Genomic DNA, 24,770 nt, shown 5'->3' on the forward strand with positions numbered 1-24,770 from the left:
TCTTTGCAGATATTTTCAAACTGGGCATTTGGACCTGTGACTGAGTATTTCCAGTATCTTTAGTCTTTGCTGTCTCTCCACACTGGTTCTCTCTCATTGTGTTTAGCTTCTGTATAATTGATTATTTTTAACTGCCTTCTCTTATTTGACCTTAAAAAAATTCTTTTGGGGGGATTTTTTTGAGGAAGGGTGTAAATCTTCCTTCCCACAGAGAGAACATGTGCTTGCTTCTGCTGGGTACTGGAAGCACGACTTTCCCTGGCCACATTCAGAGTCTGAGCTTCCTGGGTCTTCTCAAGTGAAAAACTGGGCTGGAAGTTTACGATGGGGATTGTCCATGGCCACTCCTTCGGGACAGGATTTTGTTTCCCTGTTTCCCCCTGTTCTGCTTAGAGCCAGAGCAATGTTCTCTGCAGTCCCGAAAGTGTGGGAGGTGGGTTTAGTTCTATTTCACCTTTATACTGAGAGTATAGATCTTTGTGGAGTTCCAGGCTTAGTGAGAACTTCCTGTTAGCATCTCCACTTTGAGCCAGCCGCACCCCAATTTCTATCCTTTCTGCACCATAAAACCACAAAAACCAAAGCCCACGTTTGCCTAGATGGGAGAATGTCCTCAAGGCAAAAGCAATATTGATGCCAAGTATTTGTCTCCTTGGATCGGTTTCCCTTAGATGGATCTGTACTAGCAATAGCTTAGTATTCTTTACTAACTTATTAGACCCTCAAGGCTTTAAAAAGAATGAAAAATACATTCATCCATATATATTTCTTATGTTCAGAAAGATGGGATGCTACAAATATCCTAACCTACCGCTACGGGAGATAGAAGTCTATTTCACTTACCAATTTCCTTGTTTATGTACATATTTGTTATCTGTAAAATCCTTAAAGGAGAGATTATTTTATGTTCTACTCTATCCCTAATGCCTAAGAACAGTGTCGACTATATAGCTGGCACCTGTTACATATATTTTTTAAATTCCTTTTAAGAAGATTTTATATTAAGTAATCTCTGCACCCAACATGGGGCTTGAATTCACGACACCCAGATCAAGAGTCACATACTCCAGTAACTGAGCCAGCAGAGCGCCCCTCCCCCTTGAATATTTCTTGAATGAATGAACAAACTTTGACAACAGTATGCACATTGTGGGAGGCTCTGAAATGCTAAATTAAACTTTACATCATTCCAGCTTAACACATTGTGATTCACCACATATTCCTGAATAAATTCTGCATGCCTTGCTCTTCTTAAGCAATGAGAAGGTAAGGAATGCAAAATCTCAGTTTTGGCAAAGCAAGGCACCCATCCCCTCTGTACTTCATCTGTGAAACGAGGCGCTGATATAAAAGGTGCCTAGAAGTCCTTCTCTTTTTAAATCTCTGAGACTAAGACATGGTTCCTGTGTTCCAGGAGCACACCAGCTATAATCACCTTGGGTCAGGGCCAGAGGTAACGCTGGCAACGAGGTCCAGAAAATGGTTGTGATTTCAGTCCCAGAATAAGCAATCCTCCCCTGACCCTACAACTAATGTGTAGTCCTGCTTAGGAATGCTGTTAAGGACACAGCTCTCCTTTGTAAAACAGAAGTTCCAGTCTTGGCTACTAGAAGGAATCTACCCATAAAGGGGGAGCAGAGGTCTCAGGGACCTGAGCTTCAGGGACAAGAAGATCTGGGGTCTCCTTGCTCTGTTCACAGTTATCTCACCCACCCTGACTCCCAGGAATGACCTGCTACCATTTTATTGATCTGACTTGAGCATGAATCCCACCCGTTCCTCATCTTCCCTGACACAGCCGAGACCCATGTGGGTCTTTTGAAAAGGCTCTTCCAAACTCTAAGGGAGAACATAGGGAAACAGACACAACTATAGGGGAGCTTAAGAATCAGGCTCGCACAGAGCCGAAGCTTGCTGTCCTCTGTGGTTTCCAGGCTCTGTTCCATCCCACAAACCCTCAGGGAGAGCCAGCCCACAGCCCAAACAGGCCGCCACAATTCTGCACCCATCTTACCTGGGCCACCTCTTCCAAGGTCTTGGTTTTTCTCAACATGGAAGGCACCATCTCACAGCCCACCCCCAGAAGTTCTAACTTCAAAACCCTTATGTGCAGGACTGGGAAGATAGAATCTCCCTACCCTCTTGTATCTGGGAAGACAGAACCCCTTCCGTAGCCACGGAAGGCCACTGACCCCCAACCCAGGTCTGAGGGAATCCCCTTTCCCTCTTCTGGTGGCTGGCACCCACAGCACCTCACTATCAGGTAAAATCCTCCCTGTTTAGACAGGACTGTGGCTTCATCTTTCCTAGCCCCTCACTATCCCCACAGCATGCTAGAATAACACACCCATGGTGTTTGCTCTACGGGATCTACATGCATAAGTGATAGGCTGGATTTCCATCAAGAAAATTACCATGAACAAGATGGAGGCGAAGTTCATCAAGTAACCCGGGAAACGATCTTTCCAGGTCAGCTTATCTTCATCATCCTAGGGAAACAGGAGAATACAATCAGATAGCACAAACAACAGATGTATCAATTTTCCCTCGAATTTGTACACATTTGCATATCCTTAATCATTCACTACTCTGAATAGTCTCTGATGTCTGAATAGACTCTAGTCTCTGATGCCTTACCCTTCATATCCACAACAGCCCACCTAATTTTGTGATTTCTGCATAGCCTGGAAAAAATATGGTTTTTCCAAAGAGCTCAAATTTGATTCTGGCCTCAGACTGAGCTGAAGTTTGGATGATCAGCCATGTGACCATTTCTGAGCCTCTATTCTTCATCTGTTAAATGGACACAGTGATGACACTCATCCTGCCTATTGCACTGGATGGTCTTGTTTAATTTGTTTCATTTTAATGAGAAACATGTGAACATAATGAAGCAACAGACAAATGACAGCTAGAACCCAGCTATGGAGCAGCATCCCAAAATAAGTCATTCTTTAGATGAAATATCAACCATTCACCTTAGATCCTTGCAAGTGTACAAATTACCTACAGTCACTGTTCTTCAAAGAACCTGTATGTGTTATCTTTGTTTCCTCCACATTGACTGCATTCTCCCCTCGTCACAAAGTAAATATTTTGAGGCAGAAGTTAGCCTGATGCCTCGCAGTCTATCTGCAAACCCTAATTTTTCCGCTCACACTGGGTCCAGTTCACCCAAGCCACTGTCCTGGGACAGCCATGCCATCAACCACAGTCCTCCTTGGGTGAACTCCAGGGGCCCTCCCTGGCAGAGCAATGCCAACAAGGCACAGAGGGCAAAAATCCTTGCTCATTAGCTGCCCCTTAACTTGAGCCCAGGCACTTGATTTCTCTGAGCTGCTTTTCTATAAAGTTAGAATTGGTGCAGTTTCCTATCCACTACCAAGGTTGTGGTGAGGACCCATTGAAGCCATGCTGGCAGGAGTCCTCATGCATCTCTGCAATAAGTCTGAGTCAAACTCAGCAACTCAACAGTCCAGGGCCTCCTGCTCTGGTTTCTCTTCCCTCCTCCCCCTTCTTTCCCAACACACCTGATTTGGCTCTAGCAACAGTGCCATCTAGCCTTTAAGAGCTTGTACTGTAGGCTAAGAGCCCTCCTGGCCTGAAAGACTTCTTTCTAAAAGCCAGTGGGTGCCCACCGTGGGCAGACCTTGGGGCCACGCATGGTGGGGACACAGAAGAAAGTGGGTACGATCACTGCCCTGGCGGGGGGGGGCTCACAGTCTAATGAGACAGAAGGGACACCCACACCAGAAAGCTTCAGGAATCACTTGCCGTTCGAGAGAGAGGGTTATCTGGAGAGTGAACTTGTAGGCAACTTGAGAAAGGAAGGATATGTCTTTCTCACTGCATGCTGGAACTGAGCACAGGGCTGAGCTGGCTCAATAATGAGGGTGCAAGGGAGTGTTAGGGCAGAAGTCACTCAGTGATCAGCACTGTCATTCCCAGACGACATAAGCATGCGAGACTCAGCTGTCATAGATGGCACAACAGAATCCAGGCTCTAGATTCCAAGACCAGTAGACTTTCCATCACATAGTGAGAACAGGCAATTATAGGTCGCAACCATTCTGAATAGGTGGGAGCATGTAAACTTACTTTTATTAGGATTGGAATAAGGCTCATTCAGATATTAAGTCAACATTATAAGGGAAGAGCATTCTTTTACTTATCTCCTTCAGTGTTCATTCTTAGTTGCACTCACACTGGTGAAATTGTCCTCTAAGATTTTGAGGAGGAAAACTGAGGATGAGTGGTGGGCAGTAACACTCAATAGGGATTCAGGATGGAAATATGGCAGAGTATAATGGGCTCTTCCTAAGGCCCCTGTGGTGCAGGGAAGGTTTTGGTGATTCTCTTTGCTCCTTCTCTCTGGCTTAGAGATGAGAGATTCTGCCTTAAACCCCAGCAAACCAGTGGTGCTCAGAAATATTGGTGGTGATCCAGAAAAAATCCAATTAGAGGTTCCACTGGTTACCAGTTCCTTCCCAGTGGGGCTTCTGAGTGAGAAGCAGGGCAAGGAGGGGTGAGCAGGGCAAGGAGGGGTGGAAAAAAACCTATGCTCGGTCCATGATGTGAGGGAATGGGTGAGAAAAACCAGTCAGTGAGGGTGACCTGAGGCTCAGAGTGGCCCTTAGGGCGGAGCTGGACAGTCCTGGAAGCAATGGTGGAAGGGAAGCATAAGTCAAGGAGCAGAAAATATGGCCAAGGTCAAATGGGCTCAAAGAAAGAAGTATACAGAGTGACTAATAAACCTGTGGGCAAGGTCAGGGATCTGAAATAGTCTGGGCTAAGGCTTCCTGCCTGGTCGTTGTCCATGTTCTTCAGGCCAAGGGGGATAAGACGTCTGCGGACCAGCCTCTACCCTGCCATGACAACTCTGTCCTGGAGAATGAGTTCCGGTTCAGTTCCTCTCAAAAGACACAGTCTTAGCACCCAGGGGGCCGTGCTCTGGATATGTAAGGACATGGAGGAGAGAAGGCTCAGCCCAGCCCAAAAGGAGCTCAGAGACCACCAACGAATCAAAGGAAAGAATTTTCAGAGCTAATCCTGGTAAGGAACGTGGTATTACTATTTTGCATAAAAATGAAACAGCTAAAAAGCAACTGAATTGGATATCCTCTCAAAGAAGCTATCTGAGGGAAAAAGATTCATTATGATGTAGATGCTCTGATGTTTGTTGAAAAATCACCTTCCCTCTCATGTTTACCCCACTGAGTTTTGGGGGGGTTTTGTGGTGTTTTTTTTTTTTTTTTCTGGAAGTCACAGCTTCCAACATACACACAGTTCTCATACATTCAGACACTATTCAAACACAAGGGCTGAGAGAAACACAAGATTGCAGACTGCTTCCAAGCCCCCAAAAGTCCCTAGTAAAGATGTCAGTGAGTAAAGCAGACTTTATGTGTAATAACCGTCTCTGGTAGTGGAAGTTCACTAACACTGTCCACTCACTGGCACATTAAAGAGGTGAAGATTCATGGCAAAATGCCATTAATTTAAATACACTGTGCGGGAAAGTTCTATCACCAGCATATGGGGTAAGAGAAAGAGAAGTAAGCTTGGAAGCTGAACATCTGAGTTTAACTCTTGCCTCTACTACCTCCTTGTCAAAGTGATGTCGGAAAATACCTACAACCTCAGGTTCATCATCTATAAAGTCATTCTATTCTTTATTTGTAAAATACATAAAATAGTAATATCACACAGAATTACTATGTGTCTTATATTGATTACCAGCCTACGGAGAGGGCGAAGCAAGTGCACTTGCACATACAGCTATGAGAACTCTCAATACCTCCCTCTCCTTTCTTTTTCTTTTTCTTTTTTTTTTAAGATTTTATTTATTTATTTGACAGATCACAAGTAGACAGAAAGGCAGGCGGGGGGTGGGGGTGGGGAGCAGGCTCCCTGCTGAGCAGACAGCCCGATGTGGGGCTTGATCCCAGGACCCTGAGACCATGACCTGAGCCAAAGGCAGAGGCTTTAACCCACCGAGCCACCCAGGCATACCTTTTTTTTTTCCCTAAGATTTTGTTTATGTATTTATTTTAGAGAGAGAGAGAGAACAAGCACACATGCCAGTGGTGGGGAGAGGGGGCGCTGGGCAGAGGGAGAAGGAAAGGAAGAATCCCAAGCAAACTCTGCTCTGAGCGCAGAGCCTGATGTGGGGCTCGAACCCATGACCCTGAGATCATGACCTGAGCCAAAACCATGAGTCAGATGCTCAGTGGACAGAGCTACCCAGGCGCCGTGTCTCCTTTTAACACCGGGGGTGACAACACTTGTCCCCCCTAAGCCACAGAGGCGTTGTGTGGATCACAGTGAATGGCTGTGAGACCTTTGGAAGCTATAAGGCGCTGTACAAAAGATCTCATCAGCTTCACGATTGTATCAAAAGCAGGTGGTTAGGAAAGCACTTAGCTAATGTCCCCATTGTTAAGAAACAAGCCTAGCTGTTGTCTGTGTCTGTCGCTTTGTCTCTGCTGTCTTGGGTCTTTGTTCCTGGACTGTGACTGCCACTTCCGAGGCTCCAAATAGCAAACAGCCCAGCAACATTCACAAAACAGCAGCAAAGTGCCCTTTTGGTCTACTGAGCAGTTGGAAACAGGAGCAGGATAGCAGGTGAGAATACTATTCAAACAAATCCTGTGGAGAGCAGCTTTGCAAAGCGGCCAGGCATTCCTGAGTTGTTTTATTTTCTCATTTTTAATCAAGGTACGATTTACATATGGCAAAATTCACCTTACTGGTGTGCAGTTCTGGGAGTTGTGATGAACGTACACTGTCGTGTAGAAACTACAATCAGGACAAGGAGCAATTCCAAATCACTCATTATCCACCCGCTCCAAGTCCCTTTGGAGTCTGCCCCCAAGGGTCCAGCTCCTGGCATGACCTGCCACGTGTGCCTTTAGTCTTGCCTTTCCCAGAATGCCATGTAAGTAAACTCAGACAGTGTGGAGCCTTTCGAGCCTGCCTTCCTTCATTTGTCACAGCACAGATGAGACTCGTCCATGTGGCATTCTCAGGGCTTGTTCCTGCTCATTGCTAAGTAGCATTTCACTGCATGGACATGCCATGGTCCATTTACCGAGAGGTGTCTAGGCTGTTTCCAGTTTCTTGTGATTACGAATAAAGTCATTTTAAGTCTTCGCGTACTGCTTTCAGTATAAGCACTGGTTTTCATTTCACTTAGTTAAATACCAAGTTGTGGAATCACTAAGTCATAGAGCATATCTATGTTTGATTTTGTAAGTGACTGCCAAGTTGTTTTCCAAAATGACCATGCCATTCTGCATTTGTACCAGTAACGCATGAGAATTTCTTCCTCTGCTTTCTTTCTCTTCTTTAAATAAACTTTTTATTTTATTTTAAGATTTTTATTTATTTATTTATTTATTTATTTGACAGAGAGAGAGAGAGAGAGATCACAAGTAGGCAGAGAGGCAGACAGAGGGGGAGGAGGAAGCAGGCTCCCCGCTGAGCAGAAAGCCCAATGCGGGGCTCGATCCAAGGACCCCGAGATCATGACCTGAGCCGAAGACAGAGGCTCAACCCACTGAGCCACCCAAGTGCCCCTAAACTTTTTATTTTAGAAGAGCTTTAGATTTACTGAAAAGCTTCAAAGATGGCACAGAGTCTAGACAAACATACTCAGTTTCCCCTATTACCCTATTAATATGGGTATATTTTTCACAACCAATGAACCCATACTGTACATTACTATTAACTAGTTTATACTTCATTTGGATTTTCTTAATTTTTACCTAATATCCTTTTTCTGTTCCAGGGTCCCATCCAAGAGGCCATATTATTATTAATCATCATAATCTCCTTAGGCTTTTCTAGATTACGATGGTTTCTCAGACTTCCTTGTTGTTGATGACCTTTTTGGAGGAGTACTGGTCAAGTATTTTATAGAATGTTCCTTAATATAGGCTTAGCTTAAGTTTTCCTCATAATTAGATGGAAATTATAGGCTTTGGTGAGGGAACTCGAGGGTGCAGGCTCAGTGGAATGTCCCAAACTCAAAATGTCCCAGAAGAAGAATCATCTTGCTCCAGAAACCTTCTTCTTCTTTTATGTCCCCTGACTCAGTAAGCTGAACCATGACCCTTTGAGCAGAAAAAGCCTGAAACTGAGACATTCGCTTGGGCTCCTTCCTCTCCCACACTCACCGCAAGCTGCCCCAAGTGCTATAGCATCTAGCTCCGGAAACATTCTCCTCATCTGTTCCTCCTGTCCTTTCTCCTGCTGATGCCGCAGTTCAGGCCCTGAGCATCTTCGGTTTCATTACCTTCTGCTCTAACTGCTCATGGCCTTGTCTCTCCTCCTCGTGGACTTCCAGCTCTAGGAGAGCAGAGGACCTGTCTTACTCGTCTGCACGCACCTGGTGTTTAAGCAAAGCGGCAGGTACACAGTGTAAGCTGAATAAATGTTTGTGCAAACAGAGATGGGATTCAGTCCCCTTTCACTACCTAAATGAAAGCCAGAAACTGACAGGAGTTCTGTTGTGAATTTCTGGAGTCCTCTAGATACACACTGAATAAAATAACAAGGAAAAAGACCGTTGGCATGCAGTCAGGTCTGGAGGCCGGCAATCGATAAAATGGGGCCATCAAGTTGTGTTTGAGAAAAAAGAAAAACAACATTCTTTGCTTATTTATCTTCCTTCTCATCCCCCTTTGCTTCTTCCTTGCTGGAGTGGGGCCTCCCAGAAGCCTAGTTGGGAGAGCCATGGTGTGCCCAAGAACTGTGCAAGGCAGGTGAGCCTGGGCACAGCTGCCTGGGTCTGACTCCCAGCTTACACACTTACTATGGGACCACAAGCATGTGACCAGCTTCTCTACACCTCAATTCCCTCATTCCTAAACATAAGACTGAAAATACTGGCAGCTGTGCAAGACTGCTTCTGGAGATGAAAGGAGGTAACAGAAGGGACTCTGCCTGGGTCTGTGCCTGACACCCAGCTTGAACCCAGTACTTGTTACCTAATGTCATTACCATTACAGTGGCTTCGCCTAGCAGGGATGTTGGCTCTGGCTGGAACACATTAGGCGAAGTTTCCTTGCCAACATAACAAAGAAACTCCAGTTCACTTTGGGCAGTGCTTCCTATAGCACAGACCCAGGGGCCACTCTTCCTGTTCCAAGACTACCCAACCCTCTTGTGTGGTCTCATTCTGCCACTCTGGTGCCACTCTGCCCTCACACAAGGCTGCTCGGAGCTCCCTGTGTTGGATGAGCCCTCAAAAACTCTCAAAAACATATACTCGAGGAACAGAGATCCCACCAACTTTACCATCTTCTCTCTCTCTGGAGTTCTCGCCCCTAAAATAGCTCCTCTTCCAGGAAGCCTTCATGGCCTGTCCAGAAGAGTGAGGCCAGCTTGGGAGTGCATATCTCTCCTTCCGCTGAACCCAACTGGTCTTGGTCCCCACAGCCCAAGCACATAGCCTCTTTGGCTGAGCTTTGAGGACTTGCCCACAACTAAGGTCCAGAGCTGTCTCAAGAGTCTAGAGGTAAAAACTTTTAGGGACAGGGCCTCCATCGAGGAGAGAATTCTTGGCAAAGGAGCCGGAGGCAGTCACGTGGCCCAGCACCTAAGTCTGCAGGCGTGCCTGAAGCCCAGGGCTTGAATGCAGTATAATTTGTGGCTAAAACGGAAAACATTCTTGGATCCTCCCACTGCTTGGTTTCCCCAGCAGACAGAGAAAAACAGACTCTGGCTCTCTGTCTCCCATCCTGAGGTCAAGCCTGCTTATTCTGACCCCTCAGACTCCCCAGACAGCTTACTGCTTCGCTTTCTCTGATTCCCGACCAACTGCCTTGGCCTTCCTGGGTTCCAGTACTAGACCAAGCACCTCTCCCTCCCTGACCCCAGTCCCCACAGTTCCACCAGGTGCCCTGCCTGGTTTCAGAGGAGAGACAGCCCCTCCCACTCATTCTTTCAAGGGGACACCCTACTCCACTGTCCCTCTGCAGGCCTCCCTGCCTGTAAAAAGAGTAGTTTGAGCTGAAGCCATCGGCTCCCTCCACTAGTACTACACGTGAATCCTTAATACACAACCTCACCTAGAACATCACAGAAAGGCCTTAAGCTAAATGACCGTGGGCTGAGAATGTGTCTAAACCCTGTGCCAGACCCCAAGGCTGACATGATTGGGGGTCTGGCTCCTCTCAAACTTCATTTCTTACCAATCTGTTGCTAACACCACTTTAGTCCATTGTCCTGTCCACTGAACGCACCAGCTGGCTTCCATCCCAGGACCTTTGTCAGACTCTTCTCCCACCTCTTTACCCAGCTGGGCCCTTGGCCCACCCTTCCATTCTCTGCTGGCACGCCCCCACCATGAGGTCTATCCCAATGCACAAGTCCATCCCCTGGCCCTTACCATTCTCGACCACAACCTCTTCACTCTTGAAGCTATCCTGTTTATTTATCTCCTCTCCATCTCTTTAGAGGAAAACATAAGCTCCATGGGGGTAGGCAGCCTATGTGTCTAATTCTGCACTGGATCTCCAGCGTTGAGGTCAGCTGGGCCCATGGAGTTCATGGGCAAGTATGACTCAGCTGGTCAATTTCAGTTTGCAAACAACAGCCTTGCTCATTTTGGTAGCGCCCAGTGCCCATAAGGTTGGGCCTGAGTATTTTGGCTCTGAGTGCATCAAACCTAGTTTCACACCAGAGGAGCCCGCAAAACAATGTTATACTACTGCCTCAGGTTATGTACCAGTGCCAAGACCTGAGGAAAACGCAAAACATTCGTGGTGACCTTTCAAGATTTTGAGAAAAATGGTCAAGAGCAAGTGGCACAGGCATGTGCTCATGAGGACAGCTTTTCTCATGGAAAATGCTATAGGGAAGAGCCTTTGCCTGCGACTGATATTTGGCTGGGTTCTGATCCATCCTCCTGCCTCCAGGCAAGGAGGCCCTAAGCCATCCTGTGCTAATCAGGGAGATCTCTGTGACAGAGACCCTGCAGCCACACTTAGCTCCTTCTGGTGTGTCTTGTCCCTTTACGTCACATAGTATCTCTTAGTCTAACCTACAAGCCTCTAGCAGCAATGTGGACCCTTTCCTTATATTCTAGCCCACACAAGAGAGAACTGATCTGCAAAATATTTGTTTGCAAATGGGAAGTTCCTCATGAAATCCCCCCCTTATTCTTGCTTTCTTCAAGTACCTGAAGAATAACTTACTTGTCGTTATGATTTTTTTTTCTACCAAACACACATGGCTCTGCATTCCCGTCTGTATCTATTATCTCTGTACCATGGTCATGCTGCAGGTGGGTCTCCACACCTTCTGGGCTGTGGACAGGCAGGACGATGGGAAGCAGGTCCTGAGTCCTGGAGACAGGAGAGGGTTGGGGGCTCAGTGCCCCCAGAGATGCTCAGGCCGAGGAGAAGATGAGGGCCACTGTACGGGGATGAAGTTGGAATGGGACACCCAGGGCAATGTCACTGGCTCCCATATTAGCTAATCATCACAATCTCTGGGGCAACTGTTCAAAGGAAACCAATGCCTGGCCATGTCCCAGACAGACTCAATCAGAATCTCGGGGGTGAACGAGTCTGGTTTTGAAAATGCTTCATGGGTGATGCCACAGAGCAGCCCCATTTGGGAAATACTGTTGTTCTTCAGGACTCACCCCTCCTTTGCTATTCCCGCTCTGGGGCCCGTATTCCTACAGCCTACCCCTCTGTGAACAGTCTCAGAGAGGACCTCACAGTGTGGAAGCGAGACTGGAGACCATTCCCTCACGAGCAGGGTGTCCACACAGAATTTGTCATGGCAGCTGTGCTGCTGGCCCAACCAAGTTGCCAACTGGCTGGCAGCCATGCCCTCCCCACCCTCCCACAAGCTGACTATAAGGACAGAGCCAGCACCGATCGCGCTCCAGTGCGGGGATACGTTTCAGCTCTACTGCTATGCGGTGTCGGCAGCTCACGGGGTAAGAAGGGCAAGAGAGAGGGGAGTACCCGCTGGGCATCAGCCGTGCTTGGGAGGCTGGCCGCTGAGACCTGGTTTGATTTTCGAACCATTTGCTTGACATGTCAGAGACGACCTAGGCAGCAGCTGACCCCCTGACTTCATTTGTAAAGTTTACGTTGCATTTGGTGAATTTGTTGAGCTTTTAAATTCCCCACTGTGTGCAGACCAGCATCACAGGCACCATATTAGGAGACGGTCACCACCCTCCATTCAAAACCAGAGGTGACAGCTTTCTCCATATGAAAAGAAGAAGAAGAAAAAAAAAAGGACATTTGGAAAAGTGTTGGTGACTTTTATTGAAAGTGTGCCCTTTGAAAGATTCCCCAGGCAAATGAATAAATAATGAACTTTAAGGGAACTTTGTTCACTGTTTTAGTAACATTGTCAGTTTGTTCTGGCCTCAGCCCAGGGACAGAGCTGTTGCTCTTATACCACAGTGTGACTGTTACATTGTACACATGTAAACTAGCGCTGGTCTGGAACTAGGACTGCACAAGAAACATTCACTCAGGAACTTGCAACAACAGTAAACTGGCAAAAAGGCACTGTAATTAACTCTCATCATGGTATCTGGTGACACTGAACTTGAGCCTACAATGTTTGTTGGTTTGGTTTCCGAAGCTGTTAAGTAGTACACGACAGTGGTTCATTGCTATTCCTCTTCATTAAAAACAGGGGTCAGAACAAATGGAAAGGAACCCCAGCCAGGGAAACAGGATAAGCCAGGCAGAAGCACTCTCTTGATCTTCCTCAAACCTGGGGGCCCCAGTCAAGGGAGGTGTCCTCCATCACGCTTCAGGAGAACAGTGATCTCCAGCACCAGCCCTGGCACCACTTGTGGACACACCCAGAGCCACTAGAATATACAGTCTTCAGTAATCTGTTCTAAAATTAAAAAGTAAAATAATCCATACAGGGATGTCTCCTTCCATATGGACTGTAGGTGAGGGGAGATCCTGCCCCATCCATGCACGCTTCTCCTCTGGGTTCGGTGCCCTCCATGTCCAGCGAGGCTGAGAATATCCCAGACAGAACCATAGGACCATACCAGACGTCAGTGTCCATGGCATGCTGTCCGTGGCATGCTGTCCATGGCATGCCTCACCAGGCTTTGGCAGACAGAGGGGAGTGGAGCAAAGCAGAGGAAGAAAAGTTTATAAAGGGGAGGAAATGGAGGAGCAAGGGGGAGGACGGTTGCAGGCACAGGTAGTTTCTGCCTAACTTTCTCTGCTGCCACTGCCCCACAGGGCCCAGAATGAGGCTCCGCCCAGAGTTACTGAGTGGACTGAATGTGTGCAGGTCCCCGCATGGGAGGGCAAATGGGGCTTCCCTGAATCCAAGCAGACCCGTGCAGCTGCTGTAGATGACTCTCACCAGGCCAGCTGGTGAGGAAGGGAAGGACCTGAGGCCCGATGCTATCAGTAGAACCCACTGCACTGCCATACTGCCCAGCCCTCATCTCGTCCACATACAGACCTTGTTATCGGCCCCTTGGACTCCCCAGGCAGTACTGAGTTCAGAGGATTTATTTTTTACATGCAAGAAGGGTTATAATACATCAATAGGCTGCTGGGGTCAGGCCTCTCAGATGTCAATGATGCAGTGGCCCTACCTGCCAGACTATTGAGAGGAGGTGCTGACAAGTTCTTTTACAGTGGTTCTGTGAGCATCTGCTGTGTGCAGGGACTGTGCTATGCTCTAAGACTCTCAATGTCATGACAGAAACAGATGGGTAAACAGTTACAGTGCAGTGGAGGACTTGTTGGGACATGGCCATGACCAGGATGCCATGGAAGCATGGTGGAGGAACTCCCTAACTTTTCTGTGTTCAGGAAAGACTCAGAGGAATGCATGAATGAGTGCTTGTACACACATGTGCGCATACATACACATACAATCATGCTTTATGGTATGGGGGTGCCCCAGAATAGTGACTCTGCTTAGCTAAGGTAGTGGTCCAAGACTGACTGTTCTATCCATCCATCCCCCCACCCATCATCCATCCACCCACCCAGCCACCTAAACACCCACTCCTCTAGCCACCCAGCCAACCAGCCATCCACCCACCCATCTACCTACCCATCTATCCACCCACTCATCCATCCATCCACCCATCTACCAATCCTTTCATCCATCCACCTACACATCTATCCATCCAACCTTCTCTCCTTTCTTCCTTCCTTCCTTTACTATGTGCTTACTATGTTACAGGCACTTTTCAGGATTCTTTATCTATCTGATCTCACTTATTCCTCACAATAACTTTATGAGATAGGAATTATTAGACCTATTTTACACCTAAGGAAATTAGGACCCAAGAAGATTAGTTACTTGACCAGGGTTACACTAGTACATTAGGAAGTCAGCAGATAATGATTTGACCTTATGCCAACCAACAACCCATCTGCTTGCATCTTGAAGATGTTCTTTTCCCAATGGCCCTTCACCTCTGTTCCCTCCCCTGGGCTGCTGGGATCTCCATGAAACACAGAGGGTAAAAGGACTATGAGACTTCACAGAAGTGAGGGATTTGACCTACAAGTTGGGGTTGCATGTACTTTGGAACCTTCTCATCCTGTCTCCTGACTCTGAGTCTTAAACTGTTACTAGCCCAGGACAAGGACCCATCTTCCTGGTTACTCTAGCCTCAAACCATCCACTGTAGATGTTACTGTTGGGCTGTCAGGACAGTGGACTTGTTTCCAATGTTCAGCCTCTCTGTCCCCAACTTCAGCATTAAGGAGAAGCTCTATCTGTACTTACTTCTCAAATTTCTCTTTCCATCCGGCTCACAGTTCTCTTCCTGAAAACGAGATAGACTGGCAGGACCAAACCAGACATGCACACCCGTGCCAAGAAGAGACTGTACTCACTGCCTCAGAAAGTGAGGCGGGGGCCTGCCTCCACCCACCTGCAGCCAAGAACCAGAAGCCAAGGGTGATCCAGTGCGGTGCCCACCTGGGGGAATCCCCCCCACTCTGCAGCTTGCCCCACATCCCTGTCCTCTCCTCCCCCACCCCCATCCAAGAGTAAACACACGTCACCTCCTTGCACTCCAGGCCCTGACTCACTGCATTGTTGGGCAATGACTGCCCTGAAATCTGCAGGCTCAGCTGCTCCAAGCAGGCTCCCTGCTCTGCACCACAGGGTACAGCCACCTCACTGTGTCACAGGCTAAGGGTTTGCTTTTTTTTTTTTTTTCTTTCCAGTGAGCTCAAGTCATCCCAAATGCTTAACCCCCAGGAGCGGCTGGAGGTGGCTCCCAGGTCATGCATAGAGCATCACTTTACTTAAGGAACAAAATGCACAGCTTAATATGAGAGCTTGGCCTCTCCTGACCACCCAGGGCTCTCTAGGATCCTGCATGAACCAGATAAGAATTTAAGGATGATGCATTATTTTTTACTATGTCTGATTCAAAAACAGTGAAGATTGAGGCAGAGGAAGGAATGGAAATCTACCCCTTGAACAGGGCAGGTAACCTGGAAGAAGGGAACCATGGCAACAAATCCCTGATAGAAACAAGGAGTCTCCTTCCCTACTCTTGCTTTCTCTCCCTTCTTCCCAACTGATTCACCATGTTGGTGAGAAATATTGCTGGGAGAGAAGGAAGGAAGACAAAAGGGAAGGAAAGAGAGCCTCAAATTCTTCTTCTTGCCTGGGGCACCCCTGTTGACTTCTCTCCCTCCTTCTTGAGTGTGGGGAGGAAGGCATCAGGCAGCAACCCCCAGGTTGCCCTAGAGTCGAGGGCTCGCTGTCCCCACTGGTCTGTGTTGAGAAAGTGCTCCTGAAGTTGGGTTCTAGGCCAGCTCTGCGATTTGTTTGCTACATGACCATTCAGGAGCCAGAAAGAAAAATAAAATTGTTTAAATTCCTCACTACTACATTTTACCTTGAAAAAGTAAAATGATTTTCAGAACTATGCTCATTACTATGTCCATCTCCTTTCCTTTCCCAAAGCTTTCAGCCCTCCAGCCCCCAAAGTTGACTACTGATATTTTTGCAGATGAAGAGTCTTTGATAGTTGTGTAGTAAGTAATTAACTTTAACCAAAAGGAGGACTGGTCTTTGCCCTTGGCTACTTAGGATGCCACACCTGATGGGAGCATCTTTGTTTGTCTGGGGGATTTGGTCATCAGACAGCATAATAATGTGATTTATGTTGGGATCTTTGGGTACAAGCCATCAGTTCTGCCCCTGGGTGGGTTGGAGATGATAGGTCAACCACACAGGTGGTATATGATCCAGAGAATTGCCTTGATTGGCAACATTCTGTGAATACTGTCACACATTGACACTGAGAAAGTGACACAGTCCTGCCTGGACAGGGAGATGGAAATTCTCTGTTTGGTATTTCTTTGGACACCACCCTACATTCTTCATCCAACCTGGATGAAGATTCCAACCTGGTTTTTTTCTGAAATAAGTGGTGCCAGGTTTCAGTGAATTTTGAGTCTTCTAGCAAGTCACTAAATGTAAGGGAAGTACGGGAGAGCCCGTACAGACTTGCAATCTGTATCAGAAGTGAGGGTGGTCTGTGCAGAGTGGGCCTTCTCACTGCGCAGTTAGCTACCTCTTCACAGCTGGCCTCCACTTCCAGGGTGGATAATATTGAATAACAGATTTCTAGATGGTACCTCTGTTGGGGGAGCCATTCTTCCTTCAGTGGTTTGTGCAACTGACCTAAGAAGGACTCTTAGCTTGGGACGCCTGGGTGGCTTAATCAGTCAAGCGTCTGTCTCCAGCTCAGGTCATGATCCAGGGTCCTGGATCGAGCCCCACATCGGGGTCCCTGCTCCTTGGGGAGTCTGCTTCTCCGTCTGCCTGCCTCTCCCCATGCTGTGCACACACTCACACATGCCCTCTGTCAAATGGATAAATAAAAAATCTTTAAAAAAAAAAAAAAAAGACTCTTAGTTCATGAAAAGATTACAGGGCTAGCCTTAAACCTAGCAGTCAGCTTTTAGAACTGTAGAGCCAGCACAAATCGCCCCAGTGCCAGGCTTGCAGTTTTTGGTTGCATCAGCAATCCTTCACGGAGACAGCGTGCTTAGGAGTCCCACAGCCTTGTCTCGGCAACCTCGGCAGACTAAGCTTCCTGCTTTCCACCCGGTCAGGTTATCTGCGTGTCTCCGTGCACAGGAGATCGCCGATCGGCCATCTCCTACTCATCTCTCCCACTGTCTGGAGAGCAAGGCAGAAAGTGACACACAGAGAGCCCGAGGAACTGAACTGGGGGTGCCGATCCCTCAGGGACAGTAAGGAGTCGTGTCCATGGACGCATGGTCCTTGAGCCCCATGAACAGGTTCTCTTTGAACTGCGAGCCCACGTCAAACATCACAAGTCTCCCGTTCCTCTCCAGGAAGATGGCCAGGAGGAAAAGCCAGCATGGAGGCAGCAGCGTGGAGCGAGGCACACACGCAGGCCGTGGAGACTGGCATCCCAGTGACGGCCTCCTAACCGTTGAGGGCTACATGATCTCATACAAGCCACTTGACCTACGATTAGGTCCTCTCACTGTGGGACAGCAAGAAAGAACGTGGCATCTGCCCCCCTGCCCTGCCGCCCACAGGTGCCAGGCAGAAATCATTCTAAAGCCCACACTGTCGCAGATTCCACAAACATTTTGAATAATCGACTGACTACCTGTTAGGGACCTCGAAGGTGCTTCCACACCATTGTTTCTTTCCCTTAAGTCCTCACGTTCTGATGTTGGGGACTACATGTGGGGAAAAAGCCACAAGTCGGGGTACAGATGACAGCAGCTGGCTGTGAGTTGGTAACTCCCAAAGCTGCGTAAGAGGAGCTAAAGGTTTGCCCCACTGTTTCCTCCCTTTCTGGGCATGTTTGAAATGTTCTAGTAAACATATGCATTTAAAACCCTCCTCTTGGCAACAGCGTGAGGCAAGTCTTCCAGGTCCCACTTTACCTGTGGAGAACCAAGGCAGAACTAAGGAAACGTGGGGTTTCCATACAGTGTTAGAGGGACAGTTGGGTCTGGGGCCACAGGTTCCTCCATCCATGCAATCTCCCCCAGCCCCAGCTCTCCAGCTCCGGGGAGGTGACTGTCCCACACGGCCAGAACCTGCTCACTCACAACCACGCTTGCCCTCGGAAAGGGGTTCTCTGAAGGTCTAGGTTTGCTTCTAGGTTTGCTCCCACTGCAAAAGGGGGTAGAGATGAGGACAAATATCTTTGCACCTTTCTCTCCTATGCCAGGGCCCCTTTCCACCTCTCATTTAAGAAGTTCAAGGAGCACGGGGCCTCCTCGAAGTCACAATCATCATCTGTGAACATTGGTGTGAGTCCCCAAGAGCACTGGGTAGGCATTACTGGAGGTCCCAGAGTGTGTAGCACACAGGCCTGACTCTCAGCAACTTCCTCAAACCTGCTCACAGTCATGTTTTTAAGTTTATGAGCGGACTATACAAAGAGACAAGAATATCATCAGAAGAGTCTTCACCTTCCAAAGGATTTGCTCTAGAATAGAGAGAGAACAGCCCATTTTTTCCGCAAAGGAAGGAACTGTGTGTTTGCATATGAGCATGTACATGGAAGTGTGTGTATACATTTACATGTGTGGGAGGGGCAGAGGGGATGGATGGAGCTCAACAAAAGGAACACACTTTTCAAAAGCCCACACTAGGAACATGGTCATCTGCGATGCTAGAGCTGGCTGTGGCTTGTATCTGTTTGGAAGTTTGACCCTGGGAGCTATACAATTTTCCCTAAAAGGAAAAACAACATGGCACAAGTAACAACAACAGTACTCAAAAGTGTGCAGACATAGTCAGCCATTTTCTTTCCTCTGACCATATTTTGCCAAAGCCCACATCCTAGAATTCTCTCCTCCTCCGTGACAGGAAAGTCACAAGATGGGCTGTGTTTTCACACCCCATGTTCTAACGTCTTCTCACGCTCTTGCAGCCACACATCAGTTGGCCAACCAGCAAACCCCAAGGAGCGTGAGAAACACTGCCCAGTCCCCTCTGCCAGCCCTGTAGTGGGACATGCCCTGGCACACATGTCCTGGGCATGGCACGGCCTGGATGTCTCCTCCTGGCCGGGGGCTGGAGGGACCAGCCGCTCAAGGCTGCCTCCACACTTCCTCCCCGAGTCAGGCAACTCTTCAAGCCGTGGCTGGACTCCCCACACACTGGATTCTCTGCAGCATCTCCTGGGTTTTCACAGAACCAAGAGGCAACCAGCAGAGTAAAAAGCTAAGCCCGTGACCTCACCGCCCATCCTCCAGTCCAAGGATATGTAAAAATGTACCAAGGCCACAACACTGGGGGAAAATGTCCAACACAACTCTATAATTGTGGTCCATCCGCATGGCATATGCTGTGTTGTCACTGCATTCTCGGGAGGCCATTCATGCCTCATGGAGGCCGGGACCGTGGATGGTAACAGAGGCCCAGCAATGTCCCGGGTTCTGTGCTCTTCTGAATGCTCTTGATTTAGAAAGCAGTCCTTGGGCCGAAAAATCAAGTTCTTCAGAAAAATGCTGCTCTGCTCATTTTTTTTTCCCCAGGTTATGTTCGGCCCGAGTGTGAATAACCCCTGGATGTCAGCAACCTGGTGGACAGGAGTCCGCTTTCTCTAGGCGTGTGTGTGTGCGTGTGCACACGCACCTGCTGAGGCAGTAAAGAAAGTAATAGAGACCCAATATATAGACAATCTCTGCCCCATGACCTGGCAATGAGGAATAACATCCGTCTTGGGCAAGAGTCTAGAACGATTTTGAAAAGCATTTCAGAGCACTTAGAAAGAGCCAGCTGTAGTGTCTTAGAGCAGATACTGCCCTAACTCCCCTTGCCTCTAGATTTCAGGAGGGCTTTTTCATGAATTTAGTTTGTAAATAGGTAATGTGTCCTAGTGGCTCCAAAAGTGCAGTGTGTCCTGGGCGGTGAGGAGTCTCCCTGCCGTCCGTGTCCACACCTGAGCGGTTCTTGCTCTACCTCCCGCTACTCCTGATTTCCCGACTGAGCTTACAGAAGATCTTATGAACACAGAAGCACAAATGCGTGTGTGCGTTTATGAGCATCTTCTCCCCCTTGGACACAGAAGGAGGCACACCACGCACCCTGTCACGTTCTTTCGGCGAGGCTTGAGGAAGGCTCTACCGTCTTTGTGGACAAGCTGGAGAACTGGGGAGCGGATGGTACTGTGCAGTCGCTTGGACGTGGCACAGAACCAGACATGGAAGCTAGCTCTGTGGACTTTCCGTCCTGGGTCCTTCCCCACACATCTCCCTGACCTGCTCTTTGCCCGCTGTTAAAAAAGAGACAACAGGGGGTGCCGGGGTGGCTCAGTGGGTTAAAGCCTCTGCCTTCAGCTCAGGTCATGATCCCAGGGTCCTGGGAATGAGCCCCACATCAGGCTCTCTGCTCAGCAGGGAGCCTGCTTCCTCCTCTCTCTCTCTCCCTGCCTCTCTGCCTACTTGTGATCTCTGTCTCTCAAATAAATAAATAAAATCTTAAAAAAAAAGAGAGAGAGAGAGAGAGAGACAACAGGCCCAACAAGGGGTCTCTTGTGCTGAGCCCACGTCACCAAACCCAGACTTAATAACTAACCCAACTGTGGGTTCAGCCTCTCCCAGAACTATGATCTGGACCAGTCAGTCTGGACTTTTCCGACCAGGACCAGTGAGCTCATCTACCTGACAGACCCCTGCCGTCCCCCCAAAGAATGTGATCTTGCTTTAAACAATCCACTCTTTGTTAGTAACTTCCTTGTTCCACCCCCTTCTGCCTATAAAAGTCTCACTTTGTCCAGCTCTTTGGAGCTCCTTTCTACCTGGTAGATTGGACCCTGCCCGATTCATGAATAAAACCAACAGGATTTTAAAAATTTACTCAGTTGACATGAGAGACTGTGGACTCTGAGAAGCAAACTGAGGGTTTTGGAGGGGAAGGGGTGGGGGTTGGGTGAGCCTGGTGGTGGGTATTAAGGAGGGCACGGACAGCATGGAGCACTGGGTGTGGTGCATAAACAATGAATCTTGGAACACTGAAGAAATAAAAAAATAAAAAAATTTACTAGGTTGAATTTTTTTAGTACTGTGTGAGGAAGCATCTCTGAGGCACTGGCAGGCTTCTCACAAGCAGTTTGTCCTCTTACTTAAGTAGTTTAAAATCTCCCCTGGCAACCTTGCACACACCACTCATTTGCTTAGTAAACCTTTTCCTCACAGATCATGCAAAGATAAATTCTGAGCCCTTCTCTCTTCGAATGACTAAATGACCTAACTATGTGAAAGCCTCAGCCCGGTACTTGGCACATAGTAGCCACTTCATAAAATAAATATTAGTAGAATCTGATTGATTACTAAGTTCCAAATTAATGGCACCTGGAGTAAGCCTGAAGAGACAGAGAGCTGGATCCTCTCAGAGCCAGACCAGGGACGGTTTACTTTGGTAACACAAGCCTTTCCTGAGCCAGTGGTCACTTCCTACCCTCCCGCCAGAGAAGCAGAAATAATGGTTTTCTTCCTATTTCTTATTCAATTTAGGAATCACGTGGATTCTAAGGGTTACCTGCTGGCAACAATCGGGCCTACCCCTTGACAGAGCTGAGCTGCAAGGGAGGGCAGGTCAAGTGAGGGTGAAGTGGCAGCACCAGGTTTGGGGCAAGAATGAGAAATCCTCTCCTTACTGTTATTCCTGAATCCCCAGGTATAATCATGCTCCCGGCTTCACCCCTGACCTGCCCGCGCCATCGGGACCAACTCCAGTCTTAGATCCGACAGATGATCTCGAGAAGGCCCATTTCCTTGCTCTGGCTTCAGTCACATGCAAGACAGGGTGAGCCCTGGAGGAGACAGTGTTTATACAGAGATTCCAAACGTGAAGAACTCACTAGGAGCTAGTTACTGCTTCAGACATAGAGCACCACCACTTTCCACTCTCCAGTATAAATAATTATAAATTTGTGGTAGCTCATGAGCAAAGGAAAGGAGAGCCAAATAAAACCACCACGGGCCGGTAACTTTCTGAACTAATCTGTGAAGTACACATCTTTTCCAGGCCACCGGAGAATCTCAGGTCAAGTCCCCAGACTGTGCGCTGGGCTCTCGCCTTTCCTTCAGGAACCAACACAGTCACCATCTCCTCCTGAATACATCTCCCTCCCCACACAGAACCCACGGAAATCCCTCTCCCCAGCCACAACGGAAGGCACTTCGCAGCTCTGGCAAGCAGCACTGTCTCAAACACGGAAGCTGGCTGGCACGAGGCTCCCTCCAGAGCCACGGCCTTTTTTAGGCGGTGGTGACCTCCTCTTCCCAGAAGAAGCATTTCCTGGGAAAGGTACAGAATTCTGTGGAAACCAGCTGCTAGCCATATCCGCCACACTTCAGGAGGGCCACCCCGAGTGTAGTGGTTACAAGCGCTGGGTTTAACTCCTACCTCTAACCCTTGGTCTTGGGTCATGATTTTAGTTCCCTGAGCCTCAGTTTCCCCATCTGTAAACATCTGCCCCCTAGGGGAGTTATAAGGAATAAGTGAACATATGCTTGCAGAATGTTTAGTAGACATCCGGTAGGCTTGGACGGTTGAATAAATATGACTTATTTTCTCATCGTGGCTCAGCAACCCCTGGCCTGCGTTCAGAGCCGAGTACCAGGACCACCCCCAATGCCTACCACGCTGGGCTTCAACTCTGCTCTCTGGCTTTCAATTCACTCTCTCCAGGGCTTTCTCCCACGTCGTGTTCCTGTCCTCATTTCTTCCTGCTCCCCGCCAGCCACCTTGTACTCCCAGACACTAGGGGATTTTCTGACTATCAGCTCTTAGTCTCAAATAACAACAAATAATAATAATGTCATCAACAACAGCGATCATCTGCAGATGACCCGCAAATGCTGGGTGCCGAGAAGGGCTCTGTGTAGGCCCCCCACTCTATCCTCCTCATACCGCCTCACTTGCTCACAGCAACCCTGGGAAACAGGGTCAGCAGGCCAGCTTTAAAGCTCAAGGATGGAAGGTTGAGCTGCCCAAAATCACTCGGCAACCTTACTAGAATGTGAGCAGCATGAGAGTAGGGGGCATCTACTGTGTCTACTCCTGGAGTCCTAAAACCTACAAGCGCTCCTGGCCTCCAATGAATATTAGCTGAATAAATGAGTGAGTGAATGATGAGATGGCTGAATGGCTGAAGGAAGGAGTGTAATGAGAAGTTGGCATCTGAGTCTCGGTCAGGGTGACTCCATGGCCAAGTGTGACACTCTTCCTGCTACCTCTCTGTGTATACACACAACCTATTCATCCCTGTGACCCAAAAGTTTTCTACTGGCTGCCGCCCATGACTGTCTTGCTCTAGTGTGTCTTACAACGGGCAGAGCCTCCAGCACCCAATGCAGCACTCCACCGACACTCTGACGGCATGGGCCGCGTCGTCACTGGTCTCAGTGTCAGCCTCAATCCGGCACTTATGGAACACCTCCTCAATGAACATCTTCTTTTCAGGGAAGGGCTGCCGGTCCTCACCTCCCCTAGATCCCTACCACCCCAAACCCTAGCCTTTCTTAGAGGAAAGAAGAAGTGAACTGAGCCTTACTCCTGACGTTTTTCGAGGAGGAGCTACCCTTGCCTTTGGCCCCTGACCCAGTATGTCACCAGTGGTCCAGTCGGTTCCTAGGGCTGCTCCAACACGGGCGGTTGCAGTACCTCTGCTCTGAGAATCAAGGGTCTTGGTCCCAAGTCCCAGGTCTGCTGTTACTTGCTACGAAAGTTTCTCCATTCTGGAGCCCAGTTTCCTCGTCTGTAAAGTAAAGGTGCCCATGATTTCTCCATTTTCTACTGCTTTGGTGATTCATGCAGCTCCTGTGCTCACAGTAACCTCAGGGTCCTGGAGAGCAGCACATGTCTACTTCTGGTGGAACAACCTTTCTAAGGCAGGAGGGCTCTGTGATTTCCCTCCAGGCCTCTCCTGGACCTGCAGCCACATCCCCTCTTCCAAGATGCCGCTCTGTGCAACCACTCTGCTCCCCTTTCTCCTAGTCAGGGCCTCTGTTCTCGCCAGGGACCAGACATGCTGCTCTTCCTCATCACAGGGGCAGGAGGGGATGAGAGGACAGCAGGGCTCTTAGCAAGAGCTGCTGACAACCAACCTCCAACCTCCCCTGAGGGGCCAGAAGCTCGGAGCACCGTGATGAGAAATACACTTTGGAGAGGCATCGGACCCTGGAAGAGGACCTCACAGGTGTACAGAGAGAATGAAAAGAGCCCTCAGTCACCGCTTGGCCGAGAAACAAACACGCCGGCCAACTGCCTGGTACTGACAAAGAACGAACAACAAAAGTTCGCCACTGTTCCCTTTTAGAAGCATCAGGCCAACAAACAAGATGAAACATGGCTCCCTGTTCACGATAATTCTTGGGTGAAAAGCTTAGGCCACAAAGTGTACTGCACATTCCATCTCATTTACGCACACAGGCACACAAATGCACACGAAGATTCAAAGGAAAAATACCAATATCAAAAATACCGACATCACTTTAGGAAGGATGCTTCTTATTTATAGTTTCTAATTTACCTGCAGTAAACAAGGATCATTTTATAAAAGGAAAAAAATACACTATATCATTTGAAATGCCACCCCATCCTAAGATTTTAAAAATAAAAATGCTGAGGGGAGCCTGGGTGGCTTCAACCGTTAAGCATCTGACTCTTGATTTCGGCTCAGGTCAGGATCTCAGGGCCGTGAGATCGAGCCCTGCGTCGGGCCCCCACACTCAGTCTGGAGTCTGCTTTAGATTCTCTCTCTCCGT

General features: G+C 48.3%; 1 protein-coding gene across 2 annotated transcripts in view; it reads right to left on the reverse strand.

The window, feature by feature from the left end:
• ANO2 (anoctamin 2) overlaps nucleotides 1-24,770 on the reverse strand; it is a 360,688-nt gene that overhangs the window by 81,813 nt on the left and 254,105 nt on the right. For both annotated transcript variants that reach the window (XM_047743061.1, XM_047743060.1), the window contains exon 15: nucleotides 2,415-2,489. In XM_047743061.1, coding sequence (XP_047599017.1) covers nucleotides 2,415-2,489 — 75 coding nt within the window. The remainder of the gene's footprint in view (nucleotides 1-2,414; nucleotides 2,490-24,770) is intronic.

This window comes from Lutra lutra, chromosome 8, assembly GCF_902655055.1.
Source record: "Lutra lutra chromosome 8, mLutLut1.2, whole genome shotgun sequence".
NCBI lineage: Eukaryota > Metazoa > Chordata > Mammalia > Carnivora > Mustelidae > Lutra > Lutra lutra.